General features: G+C 36.7%; 1 protein-coding gene across 1 annotated transcript; it reads right to left on the reverse strand.

Annotated features, from left to right (window-relative positions):
- Positions 1–20870: 20870 nt before the first annotated feature.
- LOC130969643 (uncharacterized) lies at positions 20871–22415 on the reverse strand. The gene is made up of 3 exons (XM_057895472.1): positions 22134–22415; positions 21845–22046; positions 20871–21737 (listed from the first exon to the last, which is right to left on the reverse strand). The coding sequence occupies exons 1-3, from the start codon at positions 22269–22271 to the stop codon at positions 21271–21273; spliced, it is 807 nt and encodes a 268-aa protein (XP_057751455.1). The 5' UTR covers positions 22272–22415; the 3' UTR covers positions 20871–21270.
- Between the last annotated feature and the right edge of the window lie 337 nt (positions 22416–22752).

Genomic DNA, 22752 nt, shown 5'->3' on the forward strand with positions numbered 1-22752 from the left:
GGAGAGTTCCACACGATCGAACTTGGCGGAGATCAGAGACGAGAAGAACTCCGCCCACGACCCGAAGGAGAGATAGAAAAAGTTCAGATCGGAGATACCTCGGACAAAACAACTAATATTGGCACGATCCTGAAAGGAAACGCAAAAGAATCACTAATATAATTTCTATGGGATAATGTTGATCTCTTCACATGGAAAGCTACCGACATGCCATGCATAGATCCCGAACTAATGAGCCACAAGCTGGCAGTCTACCCGGGATCCCGGCTGGTACAACAAAGACGAAGAAAACTCGGGCCAGAACGGTCTCAGGCTGTAGAAGAACAAGTACAAGCACTACTAAAGGCAGGATTCATAAGAGAAGTTAAATACCCACTATGGCTAGCGAATGTCGTCTTGGTGAAAAAGTCAAATGGGAAGTGGCGAATGTGCACTGACTACACCAACCTCAACAAAGCCTGCCCAAAAGACCCTTACCCACTCCCAAGCATCAACGCTCTAGTAGATGCTTCATCAGGATATAAGTATCTCTCGTTCATGGACGCATACTCGGGGTACAACCAGATCCCAATGTATCCACCAGATCAGAAAAAACCTCGTTTCTCACACCAAAAGCAAATTATTGCTACATCGTAATGCCTTTCGGCCTTAAAAACACGAGAGCCACTTATCAAAGGCTAATGAATAAAGTCTTCTCAAACCACATCGGAAAAATCATGGAGGTCTATGTGGACGACATGTTGGTAAAGACACAAAGTGAGCGAACATTACTAACCGACTTGGTTCAAGTATTCGACACCATACGGAAACACAGCATGTGACTCAACCCGGCTAAATGCACCTTCACAGTGGAAGCAGGTAAATTTTTGGGCTTTATGCTCACACAAAGAGGAATCGAGGCAAATCCAGATAAATGCCAGGCCATACTCAACATGAAAAGCCCCACCTGCGTCAAAGAGGTACAACAACTCAATGGGAGACTGGCAGCCTTGTCCAGATTCCTAGCAGGGTCAGCAATAAGATCCCTCCCCTTCTACGCTACCTTAAGGAAGGGAAAGAACTTCGAGTGGACAACGGAATGTGAGCAAGCCTTCCGAGCCTTTAAAGAATTCTTAGGACAACCCCCCATCCTATCTCGACCACGAGAGGGAGAACCGCTCATACTATACCTTGCAGTAGAGAGTCGGGCAATAGCCTCAGCATTAATGAGAGAAGACGAAGGGGGACAATAACTCGTCTACTTCATTAGTAAAGTACTACAGGGGTCAGAGCTGAACTACCAGAAAATAGAGAAGTTTGCCTACGCTCTGATACTTACATCTCGACAACTTCGCCCGTACTTCCAAGCGCACACCATCAAAGTTCAGACCAACCAGCCCATAAAAGGAATATTGCAAAAAACAGACCTAACAGGAAGAATCCTACAGTGGGCAATCGAGTTGTCCGAGTTCGACCTACAATACGAGACACGGACAGCCATCAAATCACAATACCTAGCCGACTTCATTGCAGAATTCACAGATACCATAGAAATCCCCATAGAGTGGAACATATACGTAGACGGTTCCTCAAATAAAGCTGGAAGCGGTGCAGGTGTGATAATTGAAAGCAACCAAGGAACCCAAGTTGAGCTTTCCCTGAAATTCGGATTCCCAGCCTCAAACAACCAAGCGGAATATAAAGCATTATTAGCTGGTTTGAAGCTGGCTAAGGAAGTTGGAGCTCAGAAACTCAACATCTACAGTGAATCACAAGTCATTACCTCGCAAATAACAGGAAGCTACCAAGCCAAAGATCCTACCATGAGAAAATATTTGGATAAAACCAAAGAACAGCTCGGACAACTTGTGGAGTACAGGATTTGCCACATACCCCGCGAGCAAAATGCCCGAGCTGACGCACTCTCAAAGCTAGCTAGCACCAAACCAGGGGGCAACAATAGAAGTCTCATCTAAGAAATACTGCAGAACCCATCAATATCGGAAGAAGAAAAAATCCTAGCCATAACAGGTCGGGATCAAGGATGGATGACCCCCCATAATTAAATACCTCAAAACAGAAGCGCTCCCCATAGATGAAAATGAGGCAAAGAGGTTAAAAAGGGAGGCACAGTACTACACTATCATAAATAACATCCTATACAAAAAGAGGGATCTCAACACCATTGTTAAAATGCGTACCGACCTCCAACACAAAAGAAGTCTTGGAGGAATTACACATCGGCATTTGTGGTAATCATCTCGGAGCCCAAGCTCTCACCAAAAAGGTACTCCGGGCAGGATTCTATTGGCCAACTCTACGAAAGGAAGCTACAGAATTTGTAAAGACATGTCCACCATGTCAGAAGCATGCCAACTTTCACATCGCCCCGCCAGAAAAACTCATTAGCGTGACCTCACCCTGGCCATTTGCAAAATGGGGACTCGATCTTTTCGGACCCTTCCCACAGGGATTGGGACAAGTAAAATTCCTTATAGTAGGGGTAGACTATTTCACGAAATGGATCGAAGCAGAACCCTTAGCCAATGCCACTGCTCAAAGAAGCCGGAAATTCCTATATATGAACATTGTTACAAGATTTGGGGTTCCATACTCCATCACCATGGATAACGGCACCCAATTCACAGATGCAGGCTTCAGAAAACTAGTGGCCGACTTAAACATAAAACACCAGTTCACCTCCGTCGAACACCCCCAAGCCAATGGACAAGCCGAAGCAGCCAACAAAGTCATATTGGCCGGGCTGAAATGGAGATTACAAGAAGCAAAGGGAGCTTGGGCCGAGGAACTTTCACAAGTCCTATGGGCGTATCGAACAACTTCACATTCCACTACAAACGAATCCCCATTTCGACTAGCATACGAAGTGGAGGAAATGATTCCAATAGAAGTTGAGGAAGGGTCTCCCCGAGTAGTCCACTACAATGAACAAACCAACTCTCAACTTCAAAGAGAAGAGCTCGACCTACTTCCGAAAATCCAAGAAAGAGCTCGGATCAAAGAAGAAGCACTAAAGCGGCGAATGGCTTCCAGGTATAATCAAAAGGTAGTGCCAAGAAATTTCACGGAGAATGATCTCATCTTAATCCGAAATGATATTGGAACAACTCAACCTGGAGAAGAAAAGCTGGCAGCTAACTGGAAAGGACCCTACCGAGTCACAGAAGTAGTTGGGAAGGGCTACTACAGACTATCCAAACTCGAGGGACGAGAACTCCCCAGATCATGGCACGCCTGTAACCTAAGAAGGTACTATAGCTAGGAAAGGTAAAAGATCTCAAGATGCACTCTTTTTCCTGAAAAGGTTTTTTAATAAGGCATCAAAGATTGAGATTTAATCCGACTTAAGGGTATGAAAAATTTCCGCCTGTATATATTTGCACTTTCTTTAAATAAAAATACATTTCAGATATTTTACAAGTGCTCAAGACGCATTAATCTGAAGTATTCATCGTCCGATTATAAAGCAACGGATCGAACAAGAAGTGAAAAACAGATTCACTATACGATCTTGATAGGAATAATCGACCGACAAAGGTGAAAATGCGATTCACCTAAAGGTCGATTAAACCAGGACAGAAACCACAAATCTACAAATCGGCAAAAGATGAACACAGAATAATGTAAGAAGTTATCGAAAGTGATCCCAAAAGAGAACCTGACGAGGTCTTATGGATTGCTACATAATAACTTAAAAAGACTGGCCGACACCAAAAAGTCGGACCAAGTCAACCCAAGTTATCAGCAAATCCCTGGAAAGAGGTCTGGCCAACCCTATTAAAGAGGAATTGCTATAACTTAGAAGAGATCGACCTAACGAAGTTGGTCTCCTACAAAACAAGTTGTAAAAGTGATCCCTGAAAGAGACCTGCCAAAAGGTCCAAGAAAGAGGATTACAAAAACAACTTAGAAGAGATCAACCTAACGAAGTCGATCTCCTACAAAACAAGTTGTAAAAGTGATCCCTGAAAGAGACATGACAAAAGGTCCAAGAAAAAGGATTACAAAAACAACTTAGAAGAGATCGACCTAACGAAGTCGGTCTCCTACAAAACAAGTTGTAAAAGTAATCCCTGAAAGAGACCTGACAAAAGGTCCAAGAAAGAGGATTACAAAAACAACTTAGAAGAGATCGACCTAACGAAGTCGGTCTCCTACAAAACAAGTTGTAAAAGCAATCCCTTAAAGAGACCTGACAAAGGCCCGGAAAAGAAGATTACAAAAATAACTTAGAAGGAGACCAACATAAAGAAATCGGTTATAAGGCACTAAAAAGCGAGGAAACCGAAAAACAAGTTGGACCCCCCACAAGTCGCGACCTCAAAAGGATCCAAGCTACAAACAAAAGTATGAAAGCATAGTATGATAAAGCTTCAAAGAGGCCACCGAAATCAACCTCAGAGAAACCATTTTGTTTTCAAAATAAAGTTGCTAAAAATAGCAACTAGAGTATCAACAGTCAATAAAACATCATTCACAAAAAACAAATTCAAAAGCCCACAAATCGGGCTATTTACACAAATATTCAGAAAAAAGATCAGCTAAAGATCGGGAGCCTTCCCGGCAGAATCAGTACGGGGAGAAGGAGGACGAGTCTGAAGGGGCACAGCATCTACAGTTCCATCATCCCAGTTCAGAATCTGGCAATCCAGATCAAACGTAACGGGAGGAACCGAGGAGGTCGACACCTTAAGAGAAGGCACTGAGGGAGAGTCAGCATCATCCTCATCTTGATCATCAGGGAAAATTTTACCATCCCTCACAACATTGTCCAGGATGACAAGAGTCAAGTCGGCATCAGGGGCAACAATTTGGAACTGCTCCATTAGGTTCTCGGAGGCAGCAGTTACGCTGCCCACGAGGTGACCCTGAAGCTCGCCATAATTGGCCCGAGCAGTTTCCAACTCATCCTGGAGGCGCATTAAATCCCTGTAAGCTGAGACATAGCTATCCCTATGCTTCAAGGCCATGTCCTCAGCCAACTTCAAAGAAGCAGCCAGGGCAATAGAGCTGGCCTTCTCACCCTCCAGCTCCTTCTCCACCTTCGCCAATTTCACCTCCAACTCCTCCTTCAGACCCTTGATTCGATCAAATTCTGACTTGGCCTCCTCCATGAAGGATTTTGTGGCATGAATCGGAATCCCCTGAACTGTTCGGAAAATAGCCGCACCCATATGAGCCATCTTCACACTACTTTTGGTGATAAAATCCAGATGTTGAAGAAGAGACACGTCGTCCATGGAAAGCCCACCATAGGGGGCAATTTGCTGGTCAACAAACTCGATAGCATCAAAGTCCGGGGCATTCAGGTTGAAGGGCTCGAATGTCTTTTGGTTTTTTAAGGGAGGGACACCAGAAGCAACGACAGAAGTCTGAGGAGGATCGACCTGATGAAACCGAGGAGTAGGAATTACTTTCCTCGGCCCAAGGGAACTCGGCACAGGAGGCTTTACCGGGATCTGTGAAGATCCCTCGCCGGCCACCTTGGCTGAGATGTTCTGAGCAGCAGTCGCCTTCTTTGCCCTTTTGAAGGCCTTCATGGAGTCACTATTCTTTGACATCTCTACAAACATAAAAACAGCCACGACAAAGAGTTACAAAAGAGGAAGAAAAGGAAACAAGTATAGAAACAAGTCAGATAAATAGACAAACAAATACCCAAAGCAGTCCGAACCAAGGACGGATCATTCAAAAATCTTTTTGTATCAAGATGGGGTGGTTTCCCCCAGAGATCCTCAAGAACAACTACAAAAGCGCGTTCGACATCATCAAGCATCTCCCAAGTGTAGCGAGACACTCTTACATCCTTCAGCCACTCTAGAGGGAAGGTGGGCTCATCATTTTCATCATGAATAAAGGGGCGGGCCCCCTCAACAGCTCAAACTTTAAAGAAGTAGTTCTTGAAGTCCTTAAAGGACTCATCATACATCGCAAACACTTTATGGCCTGGGCGGGCCGGAAAGAAACCCAAGAAGCTTTCTTTTTTGAAGAACCGCTAGGCTTGGCGAAAACAAATAAGTAAAGAAAAAGAGTCTGGGAAGGTGTTACATCTAGTTCACGACAGAGAAGTTGGAAAATTTTAATGAAACCTCAGGAATTAGGGTGAAGCTGGGATGGAGCAATATTACACGACCACAATAGGTCGGTCTCAAAAGCAGAAAAAGGAAAAGTAACATTCAACTGGCTGAAGAAGAATTCATAGGCATAGAAGAAGGGACGCTCCCTCTCAATGGAAGTCGGAAAACAAACTCTCTCATCAGAATCAGGAGCAACAAGCTCGTAATCCTCCTCACGAGCATTGTTACCACAAATCCTATGGCGTTTTCTCAGCTCTGTGCAAAATTCAGCATCCACAACAGAAACACACAACAAAATAAGGGAGTCCAGCCAATTGGACATCCCCTCGGGAACTCTGGAAGACATCTCTATAATGTTATTGCGAGAAGACATGAGGCCAACTAATCCTACAAGGAAGAAAAGAAGATAGCGGTTACTACAAACATCTCGAACAAAGGGAGAAAACAACTTGGTCAATACTTCTCAAATGAGGAAACAACGAAAAGGAAAACCCCAAGACTCAAACCAAAGTCCTGGGGCATCCTTTGGAGGCAGTAACAAAGCAAGGTTTCCAGAAATACTCTACAGCTTGCATCCCAGCATTTCTCAAAAAGAATTCAAAAACAACAAATGCTTTTCATCAAAGAAAAACACAGCAAATCATTACAAGCCTAGCAAGCAAAAAGCATTCTCAAATATCAAACACGCCAAGCAGAGACCATTTAGAGATGCAACCTTTTTTTTCAAAGATCAGACAAAAGCAATATCCAAAAGTGAGGAACAGATGCAGATTTTCTATCAGTATCAGACAGAAAACAACCAGAAGCAACAGTAAAATCCCAGAAAATCCATAAGAAAAAGATAGGAAAAGCATGTTACAACAAATTCAAGACCACGAAAAGATTCAAACTCTCAAACATGCAAAACCAGAACTTCACCAAAAGACTAAAGACAAAGCTACGAAAAAAGCAAGAAAGCTAGTACCAACCTGAAAAGAGCAACGAGCTTCAAAGAAACCGAAGAGGGAAAATGAAATCTGGGAACACCTTCTCACAAAGAATGCGAACAAGAGTAATGTCACAGGAAGAAACGCAAGATTCCAAGCTCAGAAATGCCAAAACGATGCCGCAAACACAAAGAAAGCAGAAGTGCGAACAAAAAGCAGAGAGTGGAGAGAATTGAAAAAAGAAGTTGCAGAAAAGGTAAAAGGAGAGAAACCGTTTCTAGGTTTTCAAAATCAAAAGTAAAGAGCCTCGGGGAAACGGGGCAATTAATGCTCGAAATTAAAAGCATTAAACCCTCGCATGTTCCCGAAAAAGCGCCGATATAAAAGCGCGCATCTTTTAGAGGTAACGTTCTACATTCAAAAGCAGCTACACAGGAATCGACAAAGATGCTTGAGTTCGGCTTCGCCAAAGAAGGACCGAAGTCAAGGACTCGACCTCAAAAAAGAAGACCGAGCTCAAACAGGGGCACTGTTCATACCCTGGGTCGAGCTGTCCGACCCGCCGGGATGTTCGACAGACAAAGCGACCGACCTCTTCAGGTCAGGACAACCCGACCTCTTTCCAAAGAGCTCGGCCAAGTCATCAAAAAAGCCCAAAGAAGGGCCCAAATAGAGGAACACGCCCCAAATCCTAAGGCAGCCTAAGCCTACAGAGGGAAGGGCAGTTCCCATAAAAGATAAGCTGAACTCACCTAGAAGATAAGATAAGATAAGATAACTAACTTATCTTATCTAAAAAGGTCACTCCACACCATTATAAATACACTGGAGCACCCAGGTATAACTCATACTCTGATTCTACTCAATACCTGCTTAATACCCTTGCTAACATAAGCATCGGAGTCCCTTACAGGTACCCCCCACCCTCCGGGGACGAAGGATCAGCAGCACTTTCAGTGCTACAAGTCGGACACACTAGCTCCGGCGACTATATACCCGCCAGACACATCGGCTCCGACCAACGCAGAGGATCTCGACCGAGATCGACCTATAGTTTCAGGTAACCCTCGGAACATGTATCAATCTTTAGGATGAGAAATATAAGAGTTTGATTCCGTTTGGATGTTCCTAGGATTATCGAAGATATCCTTAACCCAAGAATATACATTGCTCCTAGTTTTACTCCATGAGTGTTGGAAAAATTTCAGGGGTAAACCATCTTCACCTGGTGCTTTCCAACTTTTTATATTAAAAAATATATTTTATCTCTTCATCACTGACTGGTCTATCCAGGACCAGCATCTCTTCATTCAATAAGGTAGGGAAAGAGTCTGAAACAGAAAAAGCATTAATATCCAAACTACTTCAATTATTTAAAAATACAATTTTAAAGAATTTAACACCTAATTCTTTTAGGATCACAGGGTTCTTGCTCCATTTGTCATTATTAATTTTTAGAGATGAAATCTTGTTCTTTCTCCTTCGGCCATTAGCCTTAAGATGAACGTAACTAGAACTTTTATCTCTGGACTTAATAATGTTACATCTGGACATTTGGAATCAATAACTTTCTTCTTGAATGGCTAGACTTTCATATTCGTTTTAGAGTTCATTACGAAAGTTCTCCAAGAAAGGATTATAAACAAAAGAAAGACTTATTAATACTATCTAGCTTATTTAAAATTCTATTCTTCTTTCTAAAAATATGCCCAAACACTTCAAAATTCCAAGTTTGCCATATTCTTAAAAGAAAAAAAGTTATTAGTCAAGGAATCATAATTATTCTGAGAATTATTAACTAGGTTGTTATAATCCTCATGTAAAAGCCAAAGAGCTAAGAAACGAAAAGGCTTATCCTAATTCTCCTGAGTTGAAAGCTCAAAAAATCAATAAGGATTGGCAGGTGATCCAACTTTAGCATTGATAAGTGTTTAATACTCGCATCATCAAACACATTCATCCAGGATAGGTTACTGATCACTTTATCTAATCACCTTTTAGATTGACCCTGTTGCCAAGTGAAGGAGGGCCAATAAACCTCATATCTACAATAGTACAGTCTGTACAATATTCGATGAATCAGTTAGTATCAACAAGCTCTTCTAAGTGATTCTAAATATCCCTTCTATTAGTAGGATTAGGGCTTTCATAGATTATCGTAAGATACCAAGAAGACTATTTATTCCAACATACTTTAAGGTGAACAAATTGTCTATGGATCAGAATTGGTGTAACCTCCCAGGATTCTTTATTCCATAGGCACCAAATCCCACCAGAAGATCCCTCTGCCTCATCGATGCTCCATGAATTAAAATCAATCCTTTTAATAATGCTCCGAGCTTTATCACATGAAACATGAGTCTCAAAAAGAAAAATGAAAGAAACTTTATTTCTAAAAATCATATCTTTAATTGTAGAGGTAAATCCTCAGCAGAAGTATCCTATAGTTGTAACACTCTAATTACCCTAAGCCTTACCTTATGCCGTAAAGCAAAGGATAACTAAAGGTCATGACAATCCTAAGGTTTATACAATAATATATATAGAAAGAAATAGTAAATCTAGAAGCCCGATGAAGAAATAAGCTCAAAAACAGAGTTTCAAGAGCATGAAACGTTCACACAAAACTAAAAGCAATAAGGCACAAGATATAGATACAAAATAACAATGTATACGTAGATATATTATAGTATAATAATGAGATTCTAGCCTCAACCTGTGAAGTTTAGGCCGACTAGTTATATACAGAAATACAGAGTTTTAGAAAGTTAAAACAGTACACAACATATCTCTCAAAGTAAGCCTCTAAGGTAAATTTAAATACAAAAGTGAGAGTACTAAATAAAGTATTCAAAAGACTACAAAATAGGATAAAGATCCTCCGCTCTGTCACCATCACATAACTCACTGAGGTGGGTTACGATCTGCATTTGAAAAATAACAACAGAATATGGTATGAGAACCAGAGGTTCTCAGTATGGTAACAGTGCCCAGTAATGTAAGATATAAGACTCTGGGATGCCAGAGGTAATCCTAGAACTTCATATCAATCATAAACATTCAAGCTTAAAACATATTAAAATTTATAACCATAATGAAACGGGGTATTCTAACAAAAGGAATTTCTAAATTAACATTCACACCGCTGTCCCACAGCCTTCGCTAGCCTAACCGCCTTCCAAACTTCCTCAATCCCAGTAGAAACACAAGTAATAGCGATGCAAGTAAAACACAAGTATAATAATGTATATCAAGTAATTCAAGAAATAATTAAGCATGTTATACAATTAGGCAAACAATGCAAGACAACAAAGCAAGCAAACATATAGAATATGCACATGATGAATGCCTATCCTATTTGGTTGTGATATCACATTGTCGGTTCAACTGCCAACCCGATACATTCCCATGGAAATATCGCCTTTTGGTCACAAATAAAAGTGAGATCTCCCCATGGATATAGTGTCGGGCACACTCTTGTGATCCGAAAGGTTGCGAGCGGGATACTCTGTCACAGACCTCACATCTCAATGTAACCGGGATTAACCCCCATCCTTACACTGCCACCGAGACCTCGAAAAAAGTGGGATTAACCACCGTTCTTACCAGGCGCATAGCGTCTCAAAAATTCTCAGTATAAAATAATATGTCAGTGGATTTTTAGAAATCATTTTCAATACTCAGTAAAGCCATCATTCCACTCCGAGTCCTAGACTTGTCTTAAACACCATCAATCTGTAACTCCACAACTCATTACCTTAAACATCATTACAGTACTCCTCCATTTCACTCAACTAGTCCATCATCAATACTCCAGAAATCTAAGGCTCCGTTTTCTAAAATTTTTACCAGAAAATATCTAATTAAACTCACTTAGAGAATCTCTATGTTCAAATCCTAAAAACAAGCTAAGCAAACCTAGATAAGCATTATGAAAGTTTACAAGCTTGCTGGGAAGGTAAAACGGTTAAAAACAAGGCTTTTATTAAAAAACAAGGCAATGTGAGTACGCATAGGGTTGTGCGTATGCACTCCCAGAAGAGTTTTCTCAAAGTGTACGTATGCAGACAAAGTAAAATTTTCCATTTTATGTGCACGCATGGATACGTGCGAACGCCCTCAATAGAATGTGCTTCCCAACGTGTGCGTACACATGATGTTGTGCGTACACTCCCAACAATAGGCATATCCCTGTGTGTGCGTGTGCACCAGAGTGTGCGTACACACATTTTCAAAAAATTTATAGGGTGTGCATGCACACAAGGGTGTGCATACGCACAAGTGAAAACAAGGCCCCTGTTCAGAGCATGCGCACAACAGTGTGCATGGGCACATATACCAGAAATCACAAATTCTGTAACATAACAGAATTTCAAATTTTCGATACCAACTTTCAATGATCATATCTTTTTCTACAAAATTTCGATTTCTACAAAATCTATACCATTTTAAAGCTCTTTTAATTATCTTTTATTTGATACAAAATTCAATTCATTTTGAAAACTGGAGTTCTAGATATGATCTGCCAAAGTTAGCCCAAGATCTATTTTTAACAAAAAATTAGCTAGGTTCTCAAACTTCCAAAATTCACAATCAAACCAAATCAAAACCTATTCAATTTCACCACAAAACACCACCAAATACTAAACTTTACCTTTCCATTACAAATCAATCAATTCAACACCTATGCCAATCAATTCATCCACTATAAATTCAATAATTCCACAATTTCTATATCAAAATTCCAATATCATACCACACTATAAATTCTCATTACAAGTCTTCAAAATCATCACAAGAATCAATAATCATAATTTATCATCAACAGTTCAAATCTATCATATGGTCCACTAGCCTAAGTGTCCAGAAATATTACATATTACATAGAAAAAACTGAAACCATACCTTAGCCGATTCCCAATATGCACAATACACCGAGTTGATTCCAATTCAAGCCCCCAATCACCAACAAATCACCAATCAACTCCAACAAGCATCAACAATCAAATCTTCCAAGTTATACACATTAATTTACCATAAATCAATACCTAGGGTTCCTAAATACACGAATTTACAAGGGATAAGAGTAAGTTCACCTTACCCAATAGTTTTGGGAGCAAAATCCAATAGCAACCAAGTGCTAGAGTGTACCTAAACACCTAAAATCACAAAAATCTCTCAAAAACCAAACCTAAAATTTTGAAATTCTTAGAACAGCATAATAGAGAGTGAAATTCGAAATCTTACCAACAAAGGTTAGATATAACTAACGGACCCGACGAGAGCTTCGCGTAGCCGTAAACGGCACATGAATCGAAGTACCATAACTCAAGTTATGGCCATCGAAAGTAGAGGATGAATAGTAACTTTGTCCCTTTCTTCTCTCAACTCATTTTAGCATGCAATTAGTGTTTTATGATGTTATGGGCTGCGTTAGGGTTGTTTTGGTGCTTTAAGTATGTTGGGTTTGGGTCCGGTCCAACCCGTTAGCGTGTTTGACTCACCTTTAAAATTAGCGTCTGATTTCAATTCTAATTGTTTTCTGAAGCTTTTCTACTATTTTTATCATTCTTGCACAGTACCGGACAAATTTAAGCCGATACTGTCAGTTAATTTACCAGAACGCATTTTTACACAATTTTTCGTAGAAAATTACATTTTTCAACTCAAAAAATCTACTGAGTCCAAAAATTATATTTAAATTTTCTAATTAACATTCTAAATTTTGGAATCCTATTTTGGGCAATTAATTTAATTTAATTAAGCGGCTAATTAATTACAGTTTTTACAATAGTTCCAGGAAATAACATTTTTAGATATCATAAGAAAACCAGCAAAAAAAGATATAAAAGGCTAGAAACTTTTAGTTCTCTTCGACAATTGAGTCTATCCTCATTAGAACAGCTTTCAAGTTTACATTTGATACATCAATAAGTCCATCATGTTGAATATCAAGTTCTATTTCTCTGTTCTCTTGACCCTCTTCTAGATCGATAGAGAAATGATTTTCTTTCTCGTCCTTAGGATGAGAGTAAAAGGATTCTCCAAGAACTTTATCATTTGGAAAAGGTAACTAGTTTCTCCTGCAATAGGTACATAACTACCTTTCTTATGGATTTTGACTTGGTCTTTGATCATATAATTAAATTGTCTTCAGTACTCTTGGTGAGTCCTTCTTGCTCTTTCCCTATTTGTTGGTTATTGACTTGTTCTTCTATAAAATCTGGATTACTCTCCTTTGGTTAAATCCTTAGTTGCTTTACTTTTTGAATTGCATCAACATTCTTTCTATTTTTATTTTTTGGCTTAGCAGACTGTTCAATTTAACTACTTATGTCAGTCCTAGATTTTTGACCATCAAATTTTTTGCTTTGATTTGGTACTATTTTCTTATTTTGAACTTTAGCAACTTCTTTTCCTTTCTTATTTTTAATGCTAGCAGTTTGCGTCTGATTTTTCAATTGTCAATTATCCTGACCCTTCTCTGATAGTGCATCAAATTGAGATTGGTTTGTAATCTGTTTTAATTTTCTGTTTGTTCTCCGTATTTATTGGCTTTCTTCTTTTATCCTTTTTCTTGATAATCATTCATGTTCCAAAAGAAAAATTAGTTTGATTTGTTTCTATAATCGTTTTTTATTGTTGATTTTTTAAAAAATGAGTATCCTGAGATTTGAATTGAAAGGAGTCTGAGATCTTTTCTGTCTATCAAATCTTCATTAAAGAGGTAATCTTCAGTGACTAGACAATTTTATAGATTCAATTTACCAATTCTATTATTCATCAACCTATTTTTATAGGAAGATTTAATGACTTCAGTAATATTGACTTCAAGAACAACAACTTCTTTGCTTGAGATTTTAGATTCCTCAATAATAATTTTTAATTATTTTTTCATGTGCGATCTTCATATATTTTTTGATTGGTCATTGTTATCCTTTTTGACTTTTTTTGTATTCCTTGTCATCAAATTTTTTTCAATTGGTGATTGTTTTTCAATTTTAACGGTGATTGTTTTTAGATTATTTAGAGTAAACTTTGTAGGTGGAAAATTATCGCTGTGTACTATAATTTTATATAATTCTTTCGAATAAATAACAAATTAATTAAATAGTGATTATTTGATTTTATTTTATGCAATTATGCTGAAGGGTATTTACAAATTTGATTAATTAATATTATTAATATTATTATTAATATTATTAATATAAATAAACGGTTACTAACCGTTTTGTACTATTTGGTTGAAGGGACACAACCTTTTAAGGATTGTGTATGTTCAAAACATTATGTCTATTGGCTAAAGGGACACAACTCTTTAAGAGTTGTATATGTTCAAAACATTGTATCTATTGGCAATAGAAATGACACAACCATTTGTATACGTAACTAATCATAATTGCTACGTGCAATATGTATAAATAAGTCCTTGTCCACTATTTCATACATGAAGTACTAAGCGTACAATTTACACTACTATTAAGAGATTTTCTTTGTTCAAGAGAGTTGAGAATTTCTTACTATTGCTAATTAAGAAATTCTTAGGTTTCATTGTATCCTGGGAGAGTATTGTCATCAACCCTATAGCAACTAAGTGTGGGGACAAATATCTCTCTAAAGAAAGTGATCTAATCGTGCCTTGAAACCACTACACAAATATAATATTTTGTCATCTTCTCATACAATATACACAACAATTTTAGAGAGATACTTCTTGAAGATGGCACAAGATCAAAACACTACGTTCAAGGTCATGAATCAAGAGTTTGTCAAATTAGATCGCTTTGATGGAACGAACTTCAACCGTTGGAAAGACAAGATGATGTTTCTTCTTTCAGTTCTCAATCTTGCATATGTGATTGACCCAAAGACTACACCAATTGCCGATGCCACTGAAAATTCCACACCGGAAGAGAAAGAAAAGATTGTTCAATTGAAAAAGAAACGTGATGAAGATACTTTTGCATGTCGAGGTCATATTCTCAATACTTTATCCGACCGACTCTATGATCTCTACATGTCAATTCAATCACCATTAGAGATTTGGAAATTTTTGGAAGAAAAGTACAATACCGAACGACAAGGAACAGATAAGTTTATTATGATGAAATATTTTGAATTTATTATGAATGATACTATGCCTGTCATGGATCAAATTCATGAATTACAAATCCTTGTAAGTAGACTTCGTGATCTACAAGTGGTGATCCCTGAATCATTACAAGTTGGAGCAATTATTTCAAAATTGCCTTCATCTTGGAATGGTTATAGGAAGAAACTTTTACATCTTGGTGAGGACTTCACAATTGAGAAATTACTAAGGCATATACATATAGAGGAGAAAACTCGAAAACGTGATGCTGTGTATCTTTCTCAAAGTTCTAAAGTGAATCATATTGGTGAAAACAACACCAATAAGAAGAAAAGAAAGTTCTCTAAAGATTCAAAGCAAGATAAGAAGAGATAAAGAGAGTGTTATCATTGTCACAAGAAAGGACACTATATCAAAGAATGTAGACTTCTGAAAAGGGAAGCACCAAAGACCAACTTAGTGGAAGAGAAGGATCTAATTGCTATGGTTGTAGAAAAAGTACAAAACATGCATATTGACATGGTTACCGAAGTCAACATAACAACACAAGGAAAATCACTTGAGTGATGGTTAGATTCTGGGGCTACTGTTCACGTTTGCAATGATCGCAACCAATTCAAAACATATGAAGAAGTGAACAATAGAGAAATCTTGATGGGCAATGACAACTCAGCCAAAGTTTGTGGTCAAGGAAGTGTGGAATTAAATTTTACATCTGGAAAGAAATTAAGTTTAATAAATGTACTTCATGTTCCAGATTTGAGAAAAAATTTAGTTTCTGTTAGTCTCTTGTGTAAGAAAGGATTCAAAGTTGTAATGGAATCCGATAAAGTGATCTTGCTTAAGAATGATGTATTCATAGGAAAATGATATTGTACTGAAGACATGTTTAAACTTAGTATTAATAAAGTGAATGTTTCCTTGTATGTTGTTGATTCTTGTGATTTATGGCATAGTAGATTAGACACTTAAATTACAAATCAATTGAATATATGCAAAAGAATAATTATATTGATCTTAGTAACAAGGATTTTAATAAGAAATGTGATATTTGCATACAATCTAAAATTACTAAGAAACCTTTTCCTAAGGTTGAAAGAAATACACATTTATTAGAATTGATTCATAGTGATATTTGTGAGCTAAATGGCAATATTACTAGAGGAGAAAAAAGATACTTTATAACCTTCATTGATGATTGTTCTAGATTTACTTATGTGTATTTGCTTAGAAATAAAGATGAAGCTTTTGAAATGTTTAAGAAATATAAAATGGAAGTAGAAAATATGCATGATAAGAAAATAAAAGTTCTTCATAGTGATCGAGGTGGAGAATATTTTTCTAATGAATTTGATCACTTTTGTGAATTACATGGTATTGTGCATGAATCTTCCGCTCCATATACTCCGCAACAAAATGGTTTGGCGGAAAGAAAGAACCGTACCTTAGTGGATATGGTTAATTCAATGTTACTAAATGCAAAATTGCCTTACAATTTGTGGCGTGAAGCATTATTGACATCATGTCATATCCATAATAGGATACCATCAAGACATAGAAAGGTTTCTCCTTATGAAATTTGGAAAGGAAGGAAACCTAATTTAAATTATCTTAAAGTGTGGGGGTGTTTAGTCTTTTATCGAGTTCCTGATCAAAAGAGAACCAAATTGGGGCCAAGAGCCATAAAAGGCACTTTTATAGGATATGCTCAAAATTCTAAAGCATATAGAATATTAGACTTAGTGTCTAATGTAGTTGTTGAATCAAGAGAAGTAGAATTTATTGAAAATAAATTTATCAATGATTCAACTTCTAATTCAGAGTATCCCCAAAATGATACTAATATTTCACAAGAAATAAATAATCAAAATAATAAACGTCTAAGCGGCAAAGAGTTTATTGAACCAAGGAAGAGCTTGAGAGTAAGAAAAGAAAAGGACTTGGGTCCAGATTTTATTTCTTCTCAGGCTATCACCTTTTTGGTAGAAGGAACTAGGAATTTTGTAACAAACAAAATTCCTATTGTTATGAACATAGAGGGTGATCCTCAAACATTCAAAGAGGCTATGGCTTCAAGGGATTCTGCTTTTTGGAAAGAAGCAATAAATGATGAAATGGACTCAATATTATCTAACAATACTTGGGTCTTGGTTGATTTGCCTCCAGGATCAAAGCCTATAGGATGTAAGTGGGTATTTAGAAAAAAAGTATAATACTGATGGTTCATTACAAACCTTTAAAGCAAGGTTAGTGGCCAAGGGGTTTAGACAACAAGAAGGTCTAGACTATTTTGATACCTACACACCTGTGGCAAGAATGACTTCTATTAGGGCTCTTATAGCATTAGCATCCATACATAAGCTTCATATACATCAAATGGATGTTAAAACGGCTTTTCTAAATGGAGACCTTAATGAAGAAATTTATATGGAGCAACCGGAAGGCTATGTGCTACCCGAAAATGAAAAGAAAGTTTGCAAATTAATTAAGTCTTTGTATGGGCTAAAATAAGCGCCTAAACAATGGCATGAGAAGTTTGATTCAGTGGTGTTATCAAATGGCTTCTCACATAATAGTGCGGATAAATGTATTTACTCAAAATTTACTAAAAATTATGGAGTAATCATTTGTTTATATGTTGATGATGTGTTAATCATCGGAACAAATTTAGAAGGAATTCGTATAACAAAGGAGTATCTAACTTCTAAATTCAAGATGAAGGATTTGAATGAAGTTGATACAATATTAGGCATAAAGGTGCATAAGAATGAAGTTGGCTTTACTTTAAGTCAATCTCATTATATTAAAAAGGTATTGGAAAAGTTTGATCATCTCACAATTAAAGAATCCAATACGCCGTATGATCCTAATCTTAAATTAGAAGGAAACATGGGAAGACCTATAGCACAATTAGAATATGCTAGTGCTATAGGAAGTTTAATGTATGCAATGCATTGTACTAGACCTGATATAGCATTTGCTGTGTGCAAACTATCAAGGTTTACAGGAAAGCCTAGCAATCAACATTGGAAAGCTATAACAAGAGTTCTTGGTTATCTCAAGAAAACCATAAACTTGGGATTACATTATAGTGATTATCCCGTAGTTTTAGAAGGTTATTCCGACGCAAGTTGGATTACAAATCTTAGTGATAACAAATCCACTTCAGGATGGATTTTCACCATAGGTGGTGGAGCAATAAGTTGGGCCTCAAAGAAACAAACATGCATTACACATTCTACTATGGAGGCTAAGTTTGTAGCTTTATCAGCCGCAAGTAAAGAAGCGGAATGGTTAAGAAATTTGTTATATGATATAAAGCTGTGGCCACAGCAGACGACAGCCATTTCAATCTTCTGTGATAGTGAATCAACCATGTCTCGAGCATATAATAAGGTTTATAATGGAAAGTCTAGACATATAAGTTTGAGACATGAATTTGTGAGGCAACTAATAGATGATGGTGTAATTACCATCACTTATGTAAGATCTCAAGAAAATTTAGCAGACCCTTTGACTAAAGGTTTGTCAAGGGATAAAATCAAAGAAACTGCTGCTAAAATGGGATTAAAACCTATTATTGCTAAATGATGGGAACCCAACCTTATTGTAGTAGACCACTAGTTTCAAGGTTTAATGGGTAATAACAAGTTATTTAGCAATTGGAGCACTAAGGTATAGGATTTAGTGCTATTTACAATAAATTAGGAGGGTGAGTTTAAACTCTTAATGGAATGATAATATTATCTATCAAAGATTCCACCTATATGAATATAAGAGTGGTGCCGCTCTAATCGAGAATTTTAGAGGTTTTATTCTCGTAAATATTCATGAAACCAGGATGAGCACAAGGCCATATAAGTGCTTAAAATTGTAAACTCTTGAACTTGGAGGGTATAAGTAATGTGTGTGATTTTTGGTACTAGCATATGGAGTATAGGTTTAATCGATTAGACACCTATTACTTCGTTAGAACTTTAAAATTTACACTAAAAGAATGTTTAATCTTAGTGACACATTCTTTATGCATATACTTGTATGACATTTAAATTTTGTAAATAGTGGGGGATCGAAGGGTATTTACAAATTTGATTAATTAATATTATTAATATTATTATTAATATTATTAATATAAATAAACGGTTACTAACCGTTTTGTACCATTTGGTTGAAGGGACACAACCTTTTAAGGATTGTGTATGTTCAAAACATTATGTCTATTGGCTAAAGGGACACAACTCTTTAAGAGTTGTATATGTTCAAAACATTGTATTTATTGACAATAGAAATGACAGAACCATTTGTATACGTAACTAATCATAATTGCTACGTGCAATATGTATAAATAAGTCCTTGTCCACTATTTCATACATGAAGTACTAAGCGTACAATTTACACTACTATTAAGAGATTTTCTTTGTTTAAGAGAGTTGAGAATTTCTTACTATTGCTAATTAAGAAATTCTTAGGTTTCATTGTATCCTGGGAGAGTATTGTCATCAACCCTATAGCAACTAAGTGTGGGGACAAATATCTCTCTAAAGAAAGATATCTAATCGTGCCTTAAAATCACTACACAAATATAAGATTTTGTCATCTTTTCATACAATATACACAACATATGCAAACCGTCATTAAGATATTAAATTCTGGTAGTAAACAAAAGATTAAGTTTATGTAATGATGGGATTGTCGTCATCAAGAGTGGATTAAGGTACGCTAAGTAGGGACAAATGAAAGAAAATGATAGAAGGATGATTATATATAAATGAAGGAGGTTAATGGTTACGTCCTTTTTTTGCGTAGTGTTAATAGATATATTGCACTCCGATACGTGTGTAGACATGAAACGACGAAAGGGAAAGGGTGAGGGTCCCAAAGCAGTGATGAAAGACAAGATAAGAGGATAATTGGATATGTGAAATTATATAATATGATGTGTCGTATATGTATGATCAAGCTCGTCCTAAATTAAAGTCCCATGGTTTTGGTGCCACATGTTTTTCCCTTTGCCACTGGTTTTTCTTAGTTATGTCCATACTATTCGATGATTCATTCACTAGTGTCTTGCTCGTTTTGACACCGTAGCTCCTATCTCTTCTGTTCTCATCCTAATTAATTTGCTCATACTTCATTTCCTCACGTCACTTTATTAGGACATGCACCGGTGTTGATTTAACTTGTTTTTGCGTGCAAGTAGTAAAGGTTAATCAAAGTGATCAATTCACTTATTTGTTTGAGCAAGTGTCTGAGTATGTGCACGTGTAGACTCATTCTTATCAATATAAATAACTAAGGGATTAATCTCAATAGATTTCACGAAATATAACAAAATTAAAAGAATATATATACATGAGGTATTTATTTTCCATCAATATCCAGATTATTAAAATCGATTATATTACGTATTACTAAAAATAAAATTAATTATTAGTATAAATTATATATTAAAATATAAATATAAATTAAAAATAAATTAAATCACATAAATATATTACTAACTAATTTTAATATATAAATAATATTTTATATTACAATAATATAATCATAGTTGAATCATTTATTATATAATTTTTCTTATTCCCTTTCTCCTTTACCTGTGTGGCTAACAAAACCTCAACACGTTGAAGGAAATTAAAAAAATACTAAAAAATTAATATTTTTATTAATATTAATCAATATTTAAATTATATTTTATTTTTATACTATTAGAATTTAAAATTTATATTTACAAATTTAATACTTAGAATTTACAAAGTGTAATAGTTTGCAGGCTCACTCCGAAAGAAACTGTGGTTTTCTTACATAAATACATCTTCCTCGGATCACAAAACCACCTACTTCTGTTTAAGGCTATAATATTATTTATGATCCATTGATCCTCTTCTTTCAAATAAGAAATCACATCCTACTGAACAAAATTAGCATACAAACTGCAACAAAACAAACAAATTGAACTCTCAAGAGACGAAAACTCTAGTATGGATTTCACAGCTCAGAAAAGCACTACAATTACAATGAGAACTGAAGTAGTGCTTGGTGGTTTATTGTGCATATATGTGAAAAATACAAAAATGCTTCTCATCCGAAATGGTCAGAAAGAACTACTCCAGAAAATAGAACCAAAATTGAGCATTCTTGATCAGAAAACCTCTAACATGCATCACAACAGAAATCAAACATAGCAACAGTTGACTCCCATGTTAGAGAATTGACTTGACAAAGCAGATCCACCACCATCTAAATCTCTTCTCCTTGGCCTCACTGTTGGAGGCACCCAATTTCCAAAAACATGAGCATTATTATGATTATTATTATTTGCTCCTTCTGTAGTAGCAGTATTATTATTAGGGTGAGATCTACAGAGCCACTTGGATTGCATGTATCTTGTGGTTCTCCATGGTGGCACGTGCAGACCCTTTTCTCTAAGGGACTTCTTGGCAGCAGAACACATCAACGAGATTATGTTACACAGCTTCTTCTCACTTCCAACAAACACTACTGGGAGTGACTCTGTCATTTCTTTGTAGTATTCTGTTGGCCTTGCAAGTTCAAATTGGCACCTAAAGTCTATATCTACTATTACTCTCACTTCACTATTCTTATCACCTTCAACTATCACTTCAATATATTCATATTCACCTGTCATAACAAACGCATACATTAATTAAGCTTAATTAGACTGCTTTAGTAACTCATCAGAAAACTAAAAAAGAAAGAAAGAGAGTTTTAATTAATTAATTAATTACCAGCAGGACAACCTAAGGAGGTGGGCCAAGATGTTTGACAGAGAGAAGCATTGAAGCCATCCATTTTCAACCTCTTAACAAGCCATGTTTTAAGGTTACTAGTTGTTGTTTTCTCAGAAGTAGCATGTCTGCTTCTCATATGCTTCATCACGCAATTCAAGATCTTCGACTCTGCTGCTGTTTCACTACTCCTAAGAATATCCTGAAACAAACCACTTAGTTCAATTGCAAACTACTAATTATGAAAGACACACAAAGAAACTAAACTTGAACACAAGTAGTTAATTACCTGCAAAATAAAATATTCGTTTTGATGGTTTAAGGAACGACAATTTGAGGAATTGGAATTCATGGTAGGAGGTGTTGACTCTGATTCTATGAAATCTTGTACCATCCTCACCAAGTCCTCCTCTCCTAGACTTCCCATCGGTGAAATAGAAGAAGGGTGTGTGGGTGTGTGATGATTAAAACTCCAAAGAGGTTCAATTCAGGTTTATTTATATTGATTAATGTATGGTATGGTATGGTTATGGTTATGGTTATGGTTATGGTGATGGTATTTATGGCGGTGGAAAATTGAAACTTTGCGATGACAGGTCACGAGATGAGGGTGATGTTAAGCGGTGAATAATACTATACAAACAATTGAACAAAGTTGACGGCAGTAAATGAAGTGGTTTTTAGAATTTAATCCATGGGTTTAAATTCAATTAAATATGACTTAATTAGATTAGATACAATCATTCTGATTCAATTCTAGAAGCCAATTTTAGAAGATATCCCTTATAAATATTTTATAAATTTTATCCTCAAAAGAAGTAAGATTTTATATCATAGTTAAACTGTTAAAAGTATATCGAGGTGGAATATGCTTATCTTGGTTACTTTCATGACTATGAAAAAGACAT

This window comes from Arachis stenosperma, chromosome 3, assembly GCF_014773155.1.
Source record: "Arachis stenosperma cultivar V10309 chromosome 3, arast.V10309.gnm1.PFL2, whole genome shotgun sequence".
NCBI lineage: Eukaryota > Viridiplantae > Streptophyta > Magnoliopsida > Fabales > Fabaceae > Arachis > Arachis stenosperma.

Bases quoted from the DNA above. Each gene is read 5' to 3' on its own strand.
- LOC130969643 (XM_057895472.1), bottom strand. From the start codon at position 22,271: ATGGGAAGTCTAGGAGAGGAGGACTTGGTGAGGATGGTACAAGATTTC. The intron at 22,047-22,133 runs GTAATTAACTAC...GGTTTGTTTCAG, and splicing joins ACGAATATTTTATTTTGCAG to GATATTCTTAGGAGTAGTGA. The intron at 21,738-21,844 runs GTAATTAATTAA...TTGTTATGACAG, and splicing joins CTCCTTAGGTTGTCCTGCTG to GTGAATATGAATATATTGAA.